Genomic DNA, 18,993 nt, shown 5'->3' with positions numbered 1-18,993 from the left:
CTGACTCTTGGTTGCGCTGAACCTGCTACCTGAAACGGAAAACCCAGAGTTTCCACTAACTCAGAGCGAACAAACTCTGGGTTGTCTCAAAACCAGCTACCTGAAACAGGCCTCAGTATCTTGCTTGCACACAAACAAACTTCTTAACCCAGTACTTTTTTTTTAATAAATTTGCAAACATTTCTAAATCTCTGTTTTCACTTTGGCATTATAGGGTATTGAGAATAGATTGATGTGACCTAAATAGGGTTGCAAAGGGGTGGAAAGTTTCCGGAAATTTACCGGAAATTTTACCGGAAACTATGTTTGGTCATAGGCAGGCATCCATGCAAAATAATACAATTAAAAAACATTACATTTGAACAGATTTATTTGTATGAAGAATTTTATCAAGTTTTGATTATTTTATGAACAATCAATAATTTCACTGAACAACAAGCAGATGAATGTTGAGTAAAATATTACTCATCTGTCTGACCACACCCATTCAATAAATAAAGTAAAATGCCCCCCCCCCCCATGTGATGGAGGAATGCACATAGCATGTAGGGGGCGTGGCCTCAGTTCCCATGCAGTAGGATGTGTGCTATGTGCAATTTGCCAAGTGTACTTGCATAAAATCTGGTTGTTTTAGTCAAGCTAAAATATATTTTCCCCAACTATATTTAAAATCACAGTTTGAGCCTCTGTAAACCTGGTCTAGTAAAATCAATATATGACATCAAGTTTAGTGTCTCAATAAACTTTAAAAAAAATTGGTTTGAAATTAAATGTTCATAAATGTATTAAAACTTAGACGAAAAAACTGCTTTTTACTGTCTAGAACGTTTGCCAGGACTGAAATAACATAGTTAGGAGAATTTAGTGCATTTGGGTTGCTTTGAATTTAGTAAATTCCCGTTTATTCCCGTTAATTTCCCAAATTCCCGTTAATTCCCATACATTCCTGTTAATTCCCATGGAAAGTTTCCAACTTTGAAAATTCCTGGAATTTTGTAACCCTATGCCAAAATAATTGAATCCTTTTAAACATTTTAGAGTCTTATTACTTTCTGATTGGTCTGTAATAAATATTTTTTTGTCCCTTCTGATTTTCCATCATACTTTCACCAGCATGATTTTCAAACTGGTATAAAATGGCATTCTGTGTGGTATATAAAAGGTTTAAAAAGACTCAAATTAATTTGGTGAACCCTGCAAAAACCAGTTAACATTCTTTGCTACAACAATAAGCTGCAATTGATAACTGCTAAATGTTCCACTGACATTGAGGCTAGAAGCAAAATACTTACGTGCAACATTTTTAGGCAAGTTGTATTTTTGAGGATTAATTTTATTATTGAACAACTACAGTGCTACAGTCCAAAATGTTAAAGAACCTAAACCTGAATGTTTACGAAAGTGAGGTTTTATCTTTCTTACGAGAATATATATACTGTATATATATATATATATATATATATATATATATATATATATATATATATATATATGTTTTGCTATTATTAGGCAACTATTAGTATGCAGAATTATTCTGCAACTAAATAAAAAAACTAAATTTTTCCTATCTCACTTGTTTATTTTCATCTGTTAAAGTGAGAATAATTAAACAACTCAAAATTTACAAATAAAAATTTCCGACATGTCAAAAAAAATAAATCAGTGACCAATATAGCCATCCTTTTTTTCAATAACTGTCACAAGCCTTCCATTCATGGAGTCTGTCAGTTTCTTGATCTGTTGACGATCAACTTTTTGTGCAGCAGCAACCACAGCCTCCCAGACACTGTTCCGAGAGGTGTATTGATTTCCTTCACTGTAAATATCCCGTTTAAGCAGGGCCCACAGGTTCTCAATAAAAAAGTATTTTTATTTATTTATATATATTTTATAATAAAGATACTTGCCTTTAAAGATGAGCTAGTTGGACCTTTTCGGGTTGAAGATGGCCTCAAAATCAACTCCCAAACCTACTGCCAGTTTCTAGAAGATACTTTCTTCAAGCAGTGGTACAGGAAAAAGTCTGCATCTTTCAAGAAGACCATGATTTTTATGCAGGACAACGCTCCATCACATGCATCGAAGTACTCAATTGCATGGCTAGCCAGTAAAGGCCTTAAGGATGAAAAAATAATGACATGACCCCCTTCCTCACCTGACTTAAACCCTATTGAGAACCTGTGGGCCCTGCTTAAACGGGATATTTACAGTGAAGGAAATCAATACACCTCTGTGAACAGTGTCTGGGAGGCTGTGGTTGCTGTTGCACAAAAAGTTGATCGTCAACAGATCAAGAAACTGACAGACTCCATGAATGGAAGGCTTGTGACAGTTATTGAAAAGAAGGGTGGCTATATTGGTCACTGATTTTTTTTTTTGACCTGTCGGACATTTTTATTTGTAAATTTTGAGTCGTTTTATTATTCTCCCCTTAACAGATGAAAATAAACAAGTGAGATGGGAAAATGTTAGTTTTTTTATTTAGTTGCAGAATAATTCTGCATCCTAATAGTTGCCTAATAATAGCAAAACATATATACATATATTCTCGTAAAAAAGACAAAACTTTTACTTTGTAAACATTCAGGTTTAGGTTCTTTAACATTTTGGATTGACTGAGAGCACTGTAGTTGTTCAATAATAAAATTAATCCCCAAAAATAAAATTTGCCTAAACATTTTGCACACAGTGTAGATAAGATAATCACCATTTATTACATGTTGTGACTTCATGCTGTATCATATTGATATTTCAACTGGTTTGTATCATCAATTCACAAATTTACACCAGCAACTCCAAATATCATGTCAAATATTTGTGTTTGAATGTACGATTCACATTTCTTTCCTGCTCTTCTTCCTGTTCATTACCAGTTGATAAGATTAATAACACCTCTTTATATTCACTGTCACGCTGGTGGAAATTCCTACAACATTCACATAGGTGGAATGCACCTGCAGCTTGTTTCACAGGAAAAAAAGGGGAGTGTGCCAAGGTGCTAAGCCAAAAAAAATGACTGATTGTCAGCTGACAACCTGTATCCAGTAACCTGGGTTTTTGCTATGGTCTAACAACATTTCTGAAAAATGTAAAACATCTGATTCACGTCATTACCCCATCACATAAATAGGCAATAATAGGTTGTAGGCTGTCACATTAGAGGGAAAGATTACAACGAAGTCAACTGCACTGAACTATAAAACACTGAAATAGTTTGAAAAAAGCAGGAAGAAAGGGGATTTATTTTCTTCCATTATGCGTAAGTACAAATTTAAGTCTCTATGTACACTTTTGTATATTTAACAGTGTGTATGTGGTGAGTGAGTGTGTGTGTGTGTGTGTGTGTGTGTGTGTGTGTGTGTGTGTGTTTGTGTACTTAAACATCTGCACTAATTTGAGTTTAAGATCTCATGAGTGAGGAAATTTGGAGAAAGTGAGGACTTTTAGACTGGTTCTTGACTTGACTGGTTATGGTATGGGTTAACGTAAGTGGTAAGGGAATGCTTTGGGTCAGTGAATCATTTCAATTAACTTTATTTATCTGTTAGGAACTTAATTTGTGCAGAACATCAGTGCATACAGTTCACATATTCAACACAACACAATATGCCACACACACATCACATAGGAGCAGTCCAACATGCTCAGTGGGTAATGTTGGACTGTATGTAAGTGTCCTCACATATAGCCATAAAAACGAGTGTGTGTGTGTGTGTGTGTGTGTGTGTGTGTGTGTGTGTGTGTGTGTGTGTGTGTGTGTGTGTGTGTGTGTGTGTGTGTGTGTGTGTGTGTGTGTGTGTGTGTGTGTGTGTGTTTGTGAGTGAGTTAATTCTTCCCATCTCCGTTATCATGGCATGTGTAGCCTATCGTATCTTATGGTAAAATGCCCCTCTTAAGGTAAAAACACAAAATCACTACAATATTAAATTCTAACGAAGAATGTGATTCAGTTTTTATTCTTTTGGGCATTTCTGTTTGTCATACATCATTACAGTGTCAGTTTAGGGTGAACTTGTATCAACCTTGCACTAATAGACTTTCAGTGCGTTGCTCAAAGACAATTAATCCTGGTTGATGCTTGTGCTGTTAAAGAGCAGTTTCCTTATATAGTGTCCACTGTCCCTTCCTCAGCAAATAATCTTTTTTGTTAACTTAGTGCATGTGAACGTGTATATTCCATCAGCTTTAACCTATTGTAAGGAAGACAGTAAAAATGGAAGATGAATATAGGAAACAAAGATATTTGTTAGTGAGGTGGGAAACAGGTAACATTTATTAGCGATTCTGGAGAACGTTTTTCGTGAAATTCACAATCCACTCCCTGACAATTCTCCAGAATCGCTGACTCCACCTTTAAGCACCTTATTTTAACAACTTCTGACAGTCTTTGCTGTTTCCTTTTATTGGAACAACTGTAGGAGACTGAAATTAGGTCTTGTGAGGGGAAATGGGCATTTCCCATATGTAATAGCCATTCACCTCAATGATTTTGGTTTTAGATTTGCTGATAATCTTCCAAAAATTGTAGAGATTATTATGAAAAGAGATGTTGCATAAATCCATAGAAAATCAACATTTTCAAACTTTTCATCTAATTTAATGTTTTAATTATACATCTGTATTCCTGTCACACACATTAAAACAAATGGTACACAATATATTGAATCATCTCAGTTTCCCATGCTTCAGATATAGTAGATAAATGTACATATTGTTTTCCTTTGGATAGATTGTGTACATTGATTTATACAAATGAAAAGTATTCCTAATGTATTCAGTCATTAAGAGATTGGATACTGTGTACTCACAAGCATTAATTATTTTTGTAATCACCTGTTTAAATGTACACATTAACGGAAGTAATCAAAACAATGAAACAATGCATACAAATGTTCTTGTTCTAAATATTTTTTATTTGAAGAAATAATGATTCTAGTTGCTAGTAACTGCTGTGCAGAATGGTTTGATAAGCTGCTTCTGTCAATAATCCTCTGTTTTGATTGATTTTACAGAACAGAAACGAGAAAGGATTAGTGTCAGATGGATATTATCCATTTACCTGATTTTAACAGGTAAGCTGAGTGATGCTCAACCTTTAATATGTATTGATATCAAATAATAGAAAAGGTGAAGGGGATAACATTTTAATTTAATTTTGGAACAGCAACTTAAAAGTTTACACTTTAAGTATTACATTCTTTTTTCGTGAGCCGTGGCATAAGAAGTGAATCATTGATCATTATAAAATCCCATTTAACTTATACCAATTTTTCTGCAATTACAACCACTGTGGCAACAACAAATCCTGATATGACAACAACAGCTGCTGCTGCAACAACTACTGCTCAAATAACAAACACTACTGCACCAACAACAGTTGCCCCGACAACGACAACTGCTTACCCAACAACCACAACTGCTTACCCAACAACCACAACCGCAGCCCTAACTACAACAACAGTTGCCCCAACAACAACCACAGTTGCACCAACAACGACAACTGCTTCCCCACCAACAACTACAACTGCTTCACCAAAAACGACAACTGCAGCCCCCACAACAACAGTTTACCCGACAACGACAACTGCTTCCCCAACTACGACAACCGGTGACCCAACAACAACCATAGTTGCCCAGACGACAACAACTGCTGCTACCACGACGACAACTACTGTCCCAACAACAACAACTCCAACTACAACAACAGCTGTCCCAACTACAACAACCGCTGCACCGACTACAACAACCGCTGCACCAACTACAACAACTGCAGCGCCAACTTCAACAACTGCAGCCCCAACTACAAAAATTGCAGCTTCAACTACAACTACTGCAGCCCCCACAACAACAACTACAGCACCAACTACAACAACTGCAGCCCCAACTACAAAAATTGCAGCTTCAACTACAACTACTGCAGCCCCCACAACAACAAATACCACCCCCACAAAAACAACTGCAGCTCCAACTACAACTACTGCAGCCCCAACTACAACAATTGCAGCTTCAACTACAACTACTGCAGCCCCCACAACAACAACTACCGCCCCCACAACAACAACTACAGCACCAACTACAACAACTGGCGCCCCCACAACAACAACTGCAGCTCCAACTACAACAACTATTGCACCAACTACAACAACAGCAGCTCCAACTACAACTACTGCAGCTCCAACTACAACAACTGCAGCCCCAACAACAACAACTGCAGCTCCAACTACAACTACTGCTGCCCCCACAACAACTGAAGCCCCATCAACAACAACCGCAACTCCAACTACAACTACTGCAGCTCCAACAACAACAGCTGCAGCTCCAACTACAACTACTGCAGCTCCCACAACAACAACTGCCGCCCCCACAACAACAACAACAACTGCAGCTCCAACAACAACTACTGCAGCCCCAACTACAACAATTGCAGCTTCAACTACAACTACTGCAGCCCCCACAACAACAACTACCGACCACACAACAACAACTGCAGCACCAACTACAACAACTGCAGCTCCAACTACAACTACTGCAGCCCCAACTACAACAATTGCAGCTTCAACTACTGCAGCCCCCACAACAACAACTACCGCCCAAACTACAACAACCGCTGCACCCACAACAACAACTGTAGCCCCAACTACAACTACAACTACTGCTGCTCCAACTACAACAACTGCAGCTCCAACTACAACAACTGCTGCCCCCACAACAACAACTGCAGCCCCCACAACAACAACCACTGCACCATCTACAACCGCTGCCCCCACAACAACAACTGTAGCCCCAACTACAACAACTGCATCACCAAATACAACAACAGCTGCACCAACTACAACAACTGCAACCCCAACTACAACAACCTCTGCACCAACTACAACAATTGCAGCTTCAACTACAACTACTGCAGCCCCCACAACAACAACTACCGCCCCCACAACAACAACTACAGCACCAACTACAACAACTGCAGCTCCAACTACAATAACTGTAGCCCCAACTACAACAACCGCTGCCCCCACAACAACAACTGTAGCCTCAACTACAACTACAACTACTGCTGCTCCAACTACAACAACTGCAGGTCCAACTACAACAACTGCTGCCCCCACAACAACAGCTGCAGCCCCCACAACAACAACCACTGCAACAACTACAACCGCTGCCCCCACAACAACAACTGTAGCCCCAACTACAACAACTGCATCACCAACTACAACAACAGCAGCCCCAACCACAACAACAGCTGCACCAACTACAACAACTGCAACCCCAACTACAACAACCTCTGCACCAACTACAACAACAGCAGCTCCAACTACAACTACTGCAGCCCCCACGACAACAACCACTGCAGCTACAACTACAACTACTGCAGCCCCCACAACAACTGCCGCCCCCACAACAACAACTGCAGCTCAAACTACAACAACTGTTGCACCAACCACAACAACAGCAGCTCCAACTGCAACAACAGCAGATCCAACTACAACAACTGCTACCCCCACAACAACAACAGCAGCTCCAACTACAACAACTGCTGCCCTTACTACAACAACTGCTGCCCCCACAACAACTGCAGCCCCAACAACAACAACTGCAGCTCCAACTACAACAACTGTTGCACCAACCACAACAACAGCAGATCCAACTACAACAACCGCTGCCCCCACAACAACAACAGCAGATCCAACTACAACAACTGCTGCCCCCACTACAACAACTGCTGCCCCCACAACAACTGCTGCCCCAACAACAACAACCGCAGCTTCAACTGCAACAACTGCCGCCCCCACAACAACAACAACAACTGCTGCCCCAACAACAACAACTGCTGCACCAACTACAACAACTGTAGCAACCATAACACAAAGGGTGTCCTTCAGATCTGTTGAAGACATATTTACATCTGACCTGCTGAATCCATCATCAACAGCTTTTAGAAATCGAGCTTCAATGATAGAAACACAGGTGAGTCTAACCCTTAGAAAAAAATCTGCTGGTAAACCTACTTTGTTTATTTTTTTCGAGTTTCCAAGCGCCCACACAAAAATTCTATGGTAAAATAACACATGCTTTATGTTTTTGCAGCTTGGAGCTTTCTTCCGTACAGAATTCCCTTCATTTAGGTCCTTTAGAGTGGTGCGATTCAGGTAATATTTCAAGACTTATCGTGTCACAATTTGAGATAATTGGGCTAAATCTGATACTTTAAATCTTTTTGTTTCTCCTTCTGCAGAAATGGATCAATTATCACAGATGCAAACGCTGAATTAGATACAACTACAACAATTCCTTCTGGAACTCAGATTGCAAATGTTTTGATCATTGCAGCTTCAAATGTCACCGGCTTTGACATTGAAGGCAGCTCCATACTCATCAATGGTGAAAGTAAGCATCAAACATATACTTAATCAAATATTTCAATTGTTGCAGCACAAAGTAGCTTTTTGTTAAACTAAAGTTTTGTTTCCTTTTGGTTTCCAGCTCCAACTACAACAACTACCGCCCCCACAACAACAACTACAGCACCAACTACAACAACTGCAGCTCCAACTACAATAACTGTAGCCCCAACTACAACAACCGCTGCCCCCACAACAACAACTGTAGCCCCAACTACAACTACAACTACTGCTGCTCCAACTACAACAACTGCAGCTCCAACTACAACAACTGCTGCCCCCACAACAACAGCTGCAGCCCCCACAACAACAACCACTGCAACAACTACAACCGCTGCCCCCACAACAACAACTGTAGCCCCAACTACAACAACTGCATCACCAACTACAACAACAGCAGCCCCAACCACAACAACAGCTGCACCAACTACAACAACTGCAACCCCAACTACAACAACCTCTGCACCAACTACAACAACAGCAGCTCCAACTACAACTACTGCAGCCCCCACGACAACAACCACTGCAGCTACAACTACAACTACTGCAGCCCCCACAACAACAACTGCCGCCCCCACAACAACAACTGCAGCTCAAACTACAACAACTGTTGCACCAACCACAACAACAGCAGCTCCAACTGCAACAACAGCAGATCCAACTACAACAACTGCTACCCCCACAACAACAACAGCAGCTCCAACTACAACAACTGCTGCCCTTACTACAACAACTGCTGCCCCCACAACAACTGCAGCCCCAACAACAACAACTGCAGCTCCAACTACAACAACTGTTGCACCAACCACAACAACAGCAGATCCAACTACAACAACCGCTGCCCCCACAACAACAACAGCAGATCCAACTACAACAACTGCTGCCCCCACTACAACAACTGCTGCCCCCACAACAACTGCTGCCCCAACAACAACAACCGCAGCTTCAACTGCAACAACTGCCGCCCCCACAACAACAACAACAACTGCTGCCCCAACAACAACAACTGCTGCACCAACTACAACAACTGTAGCAACCATAACACAAAGGGTGTCCTTCAGATCTGTTGAAGACATATTTACATCTGACCTGCTGAATCCATCATCAACAGCTTTTAGAAATCGAGCTTCAATGATAGAAACACAGGTGAGTCTAACCCTTAGAAAAAAATCTGCTGGTAAACCTACTTTGTTTATTTTTTTCGAGTTTCCAAGCGCCCACACAAAAATTCTATGGTAAAATAACACATGCTTTATGTTTTTGCAGCTTGGAGCTTTCTTCCGTACAGAATTCCCTTCATTTAGGTCCTTTAGAGTGGTGCGATTCAGGTAATATTTCAAGACTTATCGTGTCACAATTTGAGATAATTGGGCTAAATCTGATACTTTAAATCTTTTTGTTTCTCCTTCTGCAGAAATGGATCAATTATCACAGATGCAAACGCTGAATTAGATACAACTACAACAATTCCTTCTGGAACTCAGATTGCAAATGTTTTGATCATTGCAGCTTCAAATGTCACCGGCTTTGACATTGAAGGCAGCTCCATACTCATCAATGGTGAAAGTAAGCATCAAACATATACTTAATCAAATATTTCAATTGTTGCAGCACAAAGTAGCTTTTTGTTAAACTAAAGTTTTGTTTCCTTTTGGTTTCCAGCTCCAACTACAACAACTACCGCCCCCACAACAACAACTACAGCACCAACTACAACAACTGCAGCTCCAACTACAATAACTGTAGCCCCAACTACAACAACCGCTGCCCCCACAACAACAACTGTAGCCCCAACTACAACTACAACTACTGCTGCTCCAACTACAACAACTGCAGCTCCAACTACAACAACTGCTGCCCCCACAACAACAGCTGCAGCCCCCACAACAACAACCACTGCAACAACTACAACCGCTGCCCCCACAACAACAACTGTAGCCCCAACTACAACAACTGCATCACCAACTACAACAACAGCAGCCCCAACCACAACAACAGCTGCACCAACTACAACAACTGCAACCCCAACTACAACAACCTCTGCACCAACTACAACAACAGCAGCTCCAACTACAACTACTGCAGCCCCCACGACAACAACCACTGCAGCTACAACTACAACTACTGCAGCCCCCACAACAACAACTGCCGCCCCCACAACAACAACTGCAGCTCAAACTACAACAACTGTTGCACCAACCACAACAACAGCAGCTCCAACTGCAACAACAGCAGATCCAACTACAACAACTGCTACCCCCACAACAACAACAGCAGCTCCAACTACAACAACTGCTGCCCTTACTACAACAACTGCTGCCCCCACAACAACTGCAGCCCCAACAACAACAACTGCAGCTCCAACTACAACAACTGTTGCACCAACCACAACAACAGCAGATCCAACTACAACAACCGCTGCCCCCACAACAACAACAGCAGATCCAACTACAACAACTGCTGCCCCCACTACAACAACTGCTGCCCCCACAACAACTGCTGCCCCAACAACAACAACCGCAGCTTCAACTGCAACAACTGCCGCCCCCACAACAACAACAACAACTGCTGCCCCAACAACAACAACTGCTGCACCAACTACAACAACTGTAGCAACCATAACACAAAGGGTGTCCTTCAGATCTGTTGAAGACATATTTACATCTGACCTGCTGAATCCATCATCAACAGCTTTTAGAAATCGAGCTTCAATGATAGAAACACAGGTGAGTCTAACCCTTAGAAAAAAATCTGCTGGTAAACCTACTTTGTTTATTTTTTTCGAGTTTCCAAGCGCCCACACAAAAATTCTATGGTAAAATAACACATGCTTTATGTTTTTGCAGCTTGGAGCTTTCTTCCGTACAGAATTCCCTTCATTTAGGTCCTTTAGAGTGGTGCGATTCAGGTAATATTTCAAGACTTATCGTGTCACAATTTGAGATAATTGGGCTAAATCTGATACTTTAAATCTTTTTGTTTCTCCTTCTGCAGAAATGGATCAATTATCACAGATGCAAACGCTGAATTAGATACAACTACAACAATTCCTTCTGGAACTCAGATTGCAAATGTTTTGATCATTGCAGCTTCAAATGTCACCGGCTTTGACATTGAAGGCAGCTCCATACTCATCAATGGTGAAAGTAAGCATCAAACATATACTTAATCAAATATTTCAATTGTTGCAGCACAAAGTAGCTTTTTGTTAAACTAAAGTTATGTTTCCTTTTTGTTTCCAGCTCCAACTACAACAGCTGCCGCCCCCACAACAACAACTGCAGCCCCGACGACAACAACAACCGAAGCTCCAACTACAACAACTGGCGCCCCCACAACAACAACTGCAGCTCCAACTACAACAACTATTGCACCAACTACAACAACAGCAGCTCCAACTACAACTACTGCAGCTCCAACTACAACAACTGCAGCCCCAACAACAACAGCTGCAGCTCCAACTACAACTACTGCTGCCCCCACAACAACTGAAGCCCCATCAACAACAACCGCAACTCCAACTACAACTACTGCAGCTCCAACAACAACAACTGCAGCTCCAACTACAACTACTGCAGCTCCCACAACAACAACTGCCGCCCCCACAACAACAACAACAACTGCAGCTCCAACAACAACTACTGCAGCCCCAACTACAACAATTGCAGCTTCAACTACAACTACTGCAGCCCCCACAACAACAACTACCGACCACACAACAACAACTGCAGCACCAACTACAACAACTGCAGCTCCAACTACAACTACTGCAGCCCCAACTACAACAATTGCAGCTTCAACTACTGCAGCCCCCACAACAACAACTACCGCCCCCACAACAACTACAGCACCAACTACAACAACTGCAGCTCCAACTACAACAACTGTAGCCCAAACTACAACAACCGCTGCACCCACAACAACAACTGTAGCCCCAACTACAACTACAACTACTGCTGCTCCAACTACAACAACTGCAGCTCCAACTACAACAACTGCAGCTCCAACTACAACAACTGCTGCCCCCACAACAACAACTGCAGCCCCCACAACAACAACCACTGCACCATCTACAACCGCTGCCCCCACAACAACAACTGTAGCCCCAACTACAACAACTGCATCACCAACTACAACAACAGCAGCCCCAACCACAACAACAGCTGCACCAACTACAACAACTGCAACCCCAACTACAACAACCTCTGCACCAACTACAACAACAGCAGCTCCAACTACAACAACTGCAGCCCCAACTACAACAACCACTGCACCAACTACAACAACTGCAGCTCCAACTACAACTACTGCAGCCCCCACAACAACAACTGCAGCTCCAACTACAACTACTTTAGCCCCCACAACAACAACTGCCGCCCCCACAACAACAACTGCAGCTCCAACTACAACAACTGTTGCACCAACCACAACAACAGCAGCTCCAACTGCAACAACAGCAGATCCAACTACAACAACTTCTGCCCCCACAACAACAACAGCAGCTCCAACTACAACAACTGCTGCCCTCACTACAACAACTGCTACCCCCACAACAACTGCAGCCCCAACAACAACAACTGCAGCTCCAACTACAACAACTGTTGCACCAACCACAACAACAGCAGCTCCAACTACAACAACAGCAGATCCAACTACAACAACCGCTGCCCCCACAACAGCAGCAGCTCCAACTACAACAACAGCTGCCCCCACTACAACAACTGCTGCCCCCACAACAACTGCAGCCCCAACAACAACAACTGTAGCACCAACTACAACAACTACTGCCCCAACTACAACAACTACTGCCCCCACAACAACAACTGTAGCCCCAACAACAACAACCGCAGCTTCAACTGCAACAACTGCCGCCCCCACAACAACAACAACTGCTGCCCCAACAACAACAACTGCTGCACCAACTACAACAACTGTACCAACCATAACACAAAGGGTGTCCTTCAGATCTGTTCAAGCCACAATTACATCTGACCTGCTGAATCAATCATCAACAGCTTTTAGAAATCGAGCTTCAATGATAGAAACACAGGTGAGTCTAACCCTTAGAAAAAAATCTGCTGGTAAACCTACTTTGTTTATTTTTTTCGAGTTTCCAAGCGCCCACACAAAAATTTCTATGGTAAAATAACACATGCTTAATGTTTTTGCAGCTTGGAGCTTTCTTCCGTACAGAATTCCCTTCATTTAGGTCCTTTAGAGTGGTGCAATTCAGGTAATATTTCAAGACTTATCGTGTCACAATTTGAGATAATTGGGCTAAATCTGATACTTTAAATCTTTTTGTTTCTCCTTCTGCAGAAATGGATCAATTATCACAGATGCAAACGCTGAATTTGATACAACTACAACAATTCCTTCTGAAACTCAGATTGCAAATGTTTTGATCATTGCATCTTCAAACGTCACCGGCTTTGACATTGAAGGCAGCTCCATACTCATCAATGGTGAAAGTAAGCATCAAACATATACTTAATCAAATATTTCAATTGATGCAGCACAAAGTAGCTTTTTGTTAAACTAAAGTTTTGTTTCCTTTTTGTTTCCAGCTCCAACTACAACAGCTGCCACCCCTGCAACAACAACTGTAGCCCCAACTACAACTACAACTACTGCTGCACCAACCACAACAACAGCAGCTCCAACTACATCTACTGCAGCTCCAACTACAACCACTGCTTCCCCAACAACAACTGCAGCCCCAACTACAACAACTGCTTTCCCCACAACAACAGCAGCTCCAACTACAACAACTGCTGCCCCCACAACAACAACAGCAGCTCCAACTACAACAACTGCAGCCCCCACAACAACTGCAGCCCCAACAACAACAACTGCAGCTCCAACTACAACTACGCCAGCTCCAACTACAACTACTGCCCCAACAAGAACAACTGCTGCACAAACTACAACAACTGCAGGTCCAACTACAACTACTGTTGCCCCAACTACAACTACTACTGCGCCCACAACAACAACAACAGCTGCCCCCACAACAATAACTGCTGCCCCAACAACAACAACTGCAGCTCCAACTACAACAACTGTTGCACCAACTACAACAACAGCAGCCCCAACTGCAACTACTGCTGCCCAAACTACAACAACTGCTGCCCCAACTACCACAACTGCATCCCCAACTACAACAACTGCTGCACCAACTACAACAACTACTGCCCCCACAACAACAACTGCAGCCCCAACAACAACCGCAGCTCCAACTACAACAACCTCCACCGCCACAACAACTGCAGCCCCGACAACAACAACCGCAGCTCCAACTACAACAACTGCCGCCCCCACAACAACAACTGCAGCCCCGACAACAACAACTGCAGCTCCAACTACAACAACTGTTGCACCAACTACAACAACAGCAGCTCCAACTACAACTACTGTAGCTCCAACTACAACCACTGCTTCCCCAACAACAACAACTGCCGCCCCAACTACAACAACTGCTGCCCCCACAACAACAACTGCAGCCCCGACAACAACAACCGCAGCTCCAACTACAACAACTTTAGCCCTGACAACAACAACAACCGCTGCACCAACTACAACAACTGCTGCCCCCACAACAACAACTGCAGCTCCAACTACAACAACTGTTGCACCAACCACAACAACAGCAGCTCCAACTGCAACAACAGCAGATCCAACTACAACAACTGCTGGCCCCACAACAACAACAGCAGCTCCAACTACAACAACTGCTGCCCTCACTACAACAACTGCTGCCCCCACAACAACTGCAGACCCAACAACAACAACAACTGCAGCTCCAACTACAACAACTGTTGCACCAACCACAACAACAGCAGCTCCAACTACAAAAACAGCAGATCCAACTACAACAACCGCTGCCCCCACAACAACAACAGCAGCTCCAACTACAACAACTGCTGCCCCCACTACAACAACTGCTGCCCCCACAACAACTGCAGCCCCCACAACAACAACTGTAGCACCAACTACAACTACTGCTGCCCCCACAACAACTGAAGCCCCATCAACAACAACCGCAACTCCAACTACAACAACTGCCGCCCCCACAACAACAATTGCAGCTCCAACTACAACAACTGCTGCCCCCACAACAACAACAGCAGCTCCAACTACAACAACTGCTGCCCCCACAACAACTGCAGCCCCAACAACAACAACTGTAGCTCCAACTACAACTACGCCAGGTCCAACTACAACAACTACTGCCCCAACTACAACTACTACTACCCCCACAACAACAACAACAACAGCTGCCCCCACAACAACAACTGCCGCCCCAACAACAAGAACTGCAGCTCCAACTACAACAACTACTGCCCCAGCTACAACAACTACTGCCCCCACAACAACAACTGCAGCCCCGACAACAACAACTGCAGCTCCAACTACAACAACTGTTGCACCAACTACAACAACAGCAGCTCCAACCACAACTACTGCAGCTCCAACTACAATCACTGCTTCCCCAACAACAACAACTGCCGCCCCAACTACAACAACTGCTGCCCCCACAACAACAGCAGCTCCAACTACAACAACCGCTGCCCCCACAACAACAACTGCAGCCCCGACAACAACAACCGCAGCTCCAACTACAACAACTGCAGCCCTGACAACAACAACCGCAGCACCAACTACAACAACAACTGCTGCCCCCACAACAACAACTGCAGCTCCAACTACAACAACTGTTGCACCAACCACAACAACAGCAGCTCCAATTGCAACAACAGCAGATCCAACTACAACAACTGCTGGCCCCACAACAACAACAGCAGCTCCAACTACAACAACTGCTGCCCCCACAACAACTGCAGCCCCAACAACAACAACAACTGCAGCTCCAACTACAACAACTGTTGCACCAACCACAACAACAGCAGCTCCAACTACAACAACAGCAGATCCAACTACAACAACCGCTGCCCCCACAACAACAACAGCAGCTCCAACTACAACAACTGCTGCCCCCACTACAACAACTGCTGCCCCCACAACAACTGCAGCCCCCACAACAACAACTGTAGCACCAACTACAACTACTGCTAACCCCACAACAACTGAAGCCCCATCAACAACAACCGCAACTCCAACTACAACAACTGCCGCCCCCACAACAACAACAGCAGCTCCAACTACAACAACTGCTGCCCCCACAACAACTGCAGCCCCAACAACAACAACTGCAGCTCCAACTACAACTACGCCAGCTCCAACTACAACAACTACTGCCCCAACAAGAACAACTGCTGCACAAACTACAACAACTGCAGGTCCAACTACAACTACTGCTGCCCCAACTACAACTACTACTACCCCCACAACAACAACAACAACAGCCCCTACAACAACAACTGCCGCCCCAACAACAACAACTGCAGCTCCAACTACAACAACTGCTGCCCCAACTACCACAACTGCTGCACCAACTACAACAACTACTGCCCCAACTACAACAACTACTGCCCCCACAACAACAACTGCAGCCCCGACAACAACAACTGCAGCTCCAACTACAACAACTGTTGCACCAACTACAACAACAGCAGCTCCAACTACAACTACTGCAGCTCCAACTACAACCACTGCTTCCCCAACAACAACAACTGCCGCCCCAACTACAACAACTGCTGCCCCCACAACAACAGCAGCTCCAACTACAACAACCGCTGCCCCCACAACAACAACTGCAGCCCCGACAACAACAACCGCAGCTCCAACTACAACAACTGCAGCCCTGACAACAACAACCGCAGCAACAACTGCTGCCCCCACAACAACAACTGCAGCACCAACTACAACTACTGCAGCTCCAACTGCAACAACAGCAGATCCAACTACAACAACTGCTGGCCCCACAACAACAACAGCAGCTCCAACTACAACAACTGCTGCCCTCACTACAACAACTGCTGCCCCCACAACTGCAGCCCCAACAACAACAACTGCATCTCCAACTACAACAACTGTTGCACCAACCACAACTACAACCGCAGCCCCAAATACAACAACTGCAGCCCCAACAATGAGAACCACTGCCATTTTAGTCCCTGTTTATATTGTAACAGCAGTAGTACGAGAAACCTTTACAAATGACCACAATGACCGACAATCCGCAGTATTCATAAATCTTGCACAAAGAATTATAGAATTGGTGAGTTTTTCATTCTGAACAAATATTTAATTGGCTTCAGTGTCGTAAATGATGACAGAATGCTTTAGCTGAGTAACAAATCTGATAAGCCAAAAATTACTTTCTGTGAAATTTCCGGCTATCCTGTTAATTTTTACTGAAGGTCTTTCTTCTTTTACAGTACAATATGATATACAGAACGCGATTTGGTAGTCTGTTTGAAAGGTGCTTTGTGAGACGTTTCAGGTAAAAACATTTGTTTAACTTTTTCTTCCTTATTAAGCTTATTATGCATGATTAAAAGGCCCTAAATATATCAATATATTTTAATGATGATTGTGCCATATGCAGTCGTGAAACTCTGACAATATCCTTTTTAACATTAACGCTTTTCCAATTTGGTTTCATGAAACAGGCGGTTTCCAGGTGGACGCCAAAGAGTGGATGATATGATTGAGGCAGATGTGGGTGTTATGTTTGTTAATACTACTCCCACTGATGAGCTCCCAATGAATAGTGTTGTCGCTCAAACCTTAATTGATGCTGTTAACACTACAAGTAACTTAAGTGTGGATATAGGTATCAATCAAATCAAAATAGAGGGTAAGTATTCACAAGACAATGTTTCACTCTAGTTTGTAAAATACTTGAAAAATCAGTTTCTCATGCTGTTTATTTTTACATTTTCTTAACCATTTTTTTTTGCAACAGGTCCAGTACCTGATCCAGGTACAACTGTCGCTCCTATAAGTACTGCATCAACTGCTGTTCCAACAACGTCAACTTTGGCCCCAACCACAACAACTTTGGCCCCAACCACAACAACTTTGGCCCCAACTACAACAACTGCTGCCCCCACAACAACTGCTTCCCCAACAAGGACTACAGCAGCCCCCACAACAATTACTACCACTACAACAACTGTAGCAACCATAACACAAAGGGTGTCCTTCAGATCTGTTCAAGCCACATTCACAGCTGACTTGCTGAATCCATCATCCACAGCTTTTAGAAATCGAGCTACAATGATTGAAACACAGGTGAGTCTCACCCTTAGAAAAAAATCTGCTGGTAAACCTACTTTGTTTATTTTTTTCGAGATTTCAAACGCCTACACAAAGATTTCTATGGTAAAATAACACATGCTTTATGTTGTTTGCAGCTTGGAACTTTCTTCCGTTCAGAATTCACTTCATTTAGGTCCTTTAGAGTGGTGCGATTCAGGTAATATTTCAAGACTTATCGTGTCACAATTTGAGATAATTGGACTAAATCTGACAATTTAAATCTTTTTGTTTCTCCTTCTGCAGAAATGGATCAATTATCACAGATGCAAACGCTGAATTTGATACAACTACAACAATTCCTTCTGGAACTCAGATTGCAAATGTTTTGATCATTGCATCTTCAAACGTCACCGGCTTTGACATT

The 18,993-nt window shown here is 43.1% G+C and overlaps 4 protein-coding genes across 4 annotated transcripts; all 4 read left to right on the top strand.

The window, feature by feature from the left end:
* Positions 1-3,164: 3,164 nt before the first annotated feature.
* On the top strand, positions 3,165-5,750 carry LOC307270697 (uncharacterized protein). Its single transcript, XM_080054583.1, has 3 exons — positions 3,165-3,259; positions 5,013-5,072; positions 5,324-5,750. The coding sequence occupies exons 2-3, from the start codon at positions 5,041-5,043 to the stop codon at positions 5,610-5,612; spliced, it is 321 nt and encodes a 106-aa protein (XP_079910709.1). The 5' UTR covers positions 3,165-3,259; positions 5,013-5,040; the 3' UTR covers positions 5,613-5,750.
* A 2,203-nt stretch (positions 5,751-7,953) lies between these two features.
* On the top strand, positions 7,954-9,724 carry LOC307270688 (uncharacterized protein; the record flags this gene model as incomplete). The annotated part of the gene is made up of 4 exons (XM_080054573.1): positions 7,954-7,968; positions 8,089-8,150; positions 8,485-9,548; positions 9,669-9,724. The coding sequence occupies 3 exons, from the start codon at positions 7,954-7,956 to the stop codon at positions 9,470-9,472; spliced, it is 1,065 nt and encodes a 354-aa protein (XP_079910699.1). The 3' UTR covers positions 9,473-9,548; positions 9,669-9,724.
* Positions 9,534-11,304, top strand: LOC307270687 (uncharacterized protein; the record flags this gene model as incomplete). Its single annotated transcript, XM_080054572.1, has 4 exons — positions 9,534-9,548; positions 9,669-9,730; positions 10,065-11,128; positions 11,249-11,304. 3 exons carry the CDS (start codon positions 9,534-9,536, stop codon positions 11,050-11,052), a joined length of 1,065 nt encoding a protein of 354 aa, XP_079910698.1. The 3' UTR covers positions 11,053-11,128; positions 11,249-11,304.
* On the top strand, positions 11,114-18,048 carry LOC307270685 (uncharacterized protein; the record flags this gene model as incomplete). Its single annotated transcript, XM_080054571.1, has 5 exons — positions 11,114-11,128; positions 11,249-11,310; positions 16,496-17,583; positions 17,744-17,808; positions 17,978-18,048. 3 exons carry the CDS (start codon positions 11,114-11,116, stop codon positions 17,523-17,525), a joined length of 1,107 nt encoding a protein of 368 aa, XP_079910697.1. The 3' UTR covers positions 17,526-17,583; positions 17,744-17,808; positions 17,978-18,048.
* Between the last annotated feature and the right edge of the window lie 945 nt (positions 18,049-18,993).

Source organism: Ammodytes marinus, assembly GCF_949987685.1.
Source record: "Ammodytes marinus genome assembly, contig: scaffold_61, whole genome shotgun sequence".
NCBI lineage: Eukaryota > Metazoa > Chordata > Actinopteri > Uranoscopiformes > Ammodytidae > Ammodytes > Ammodytes marinus.
This window is presented reverse-complemented; position numbering and strand designations above follow the sequence as displayed.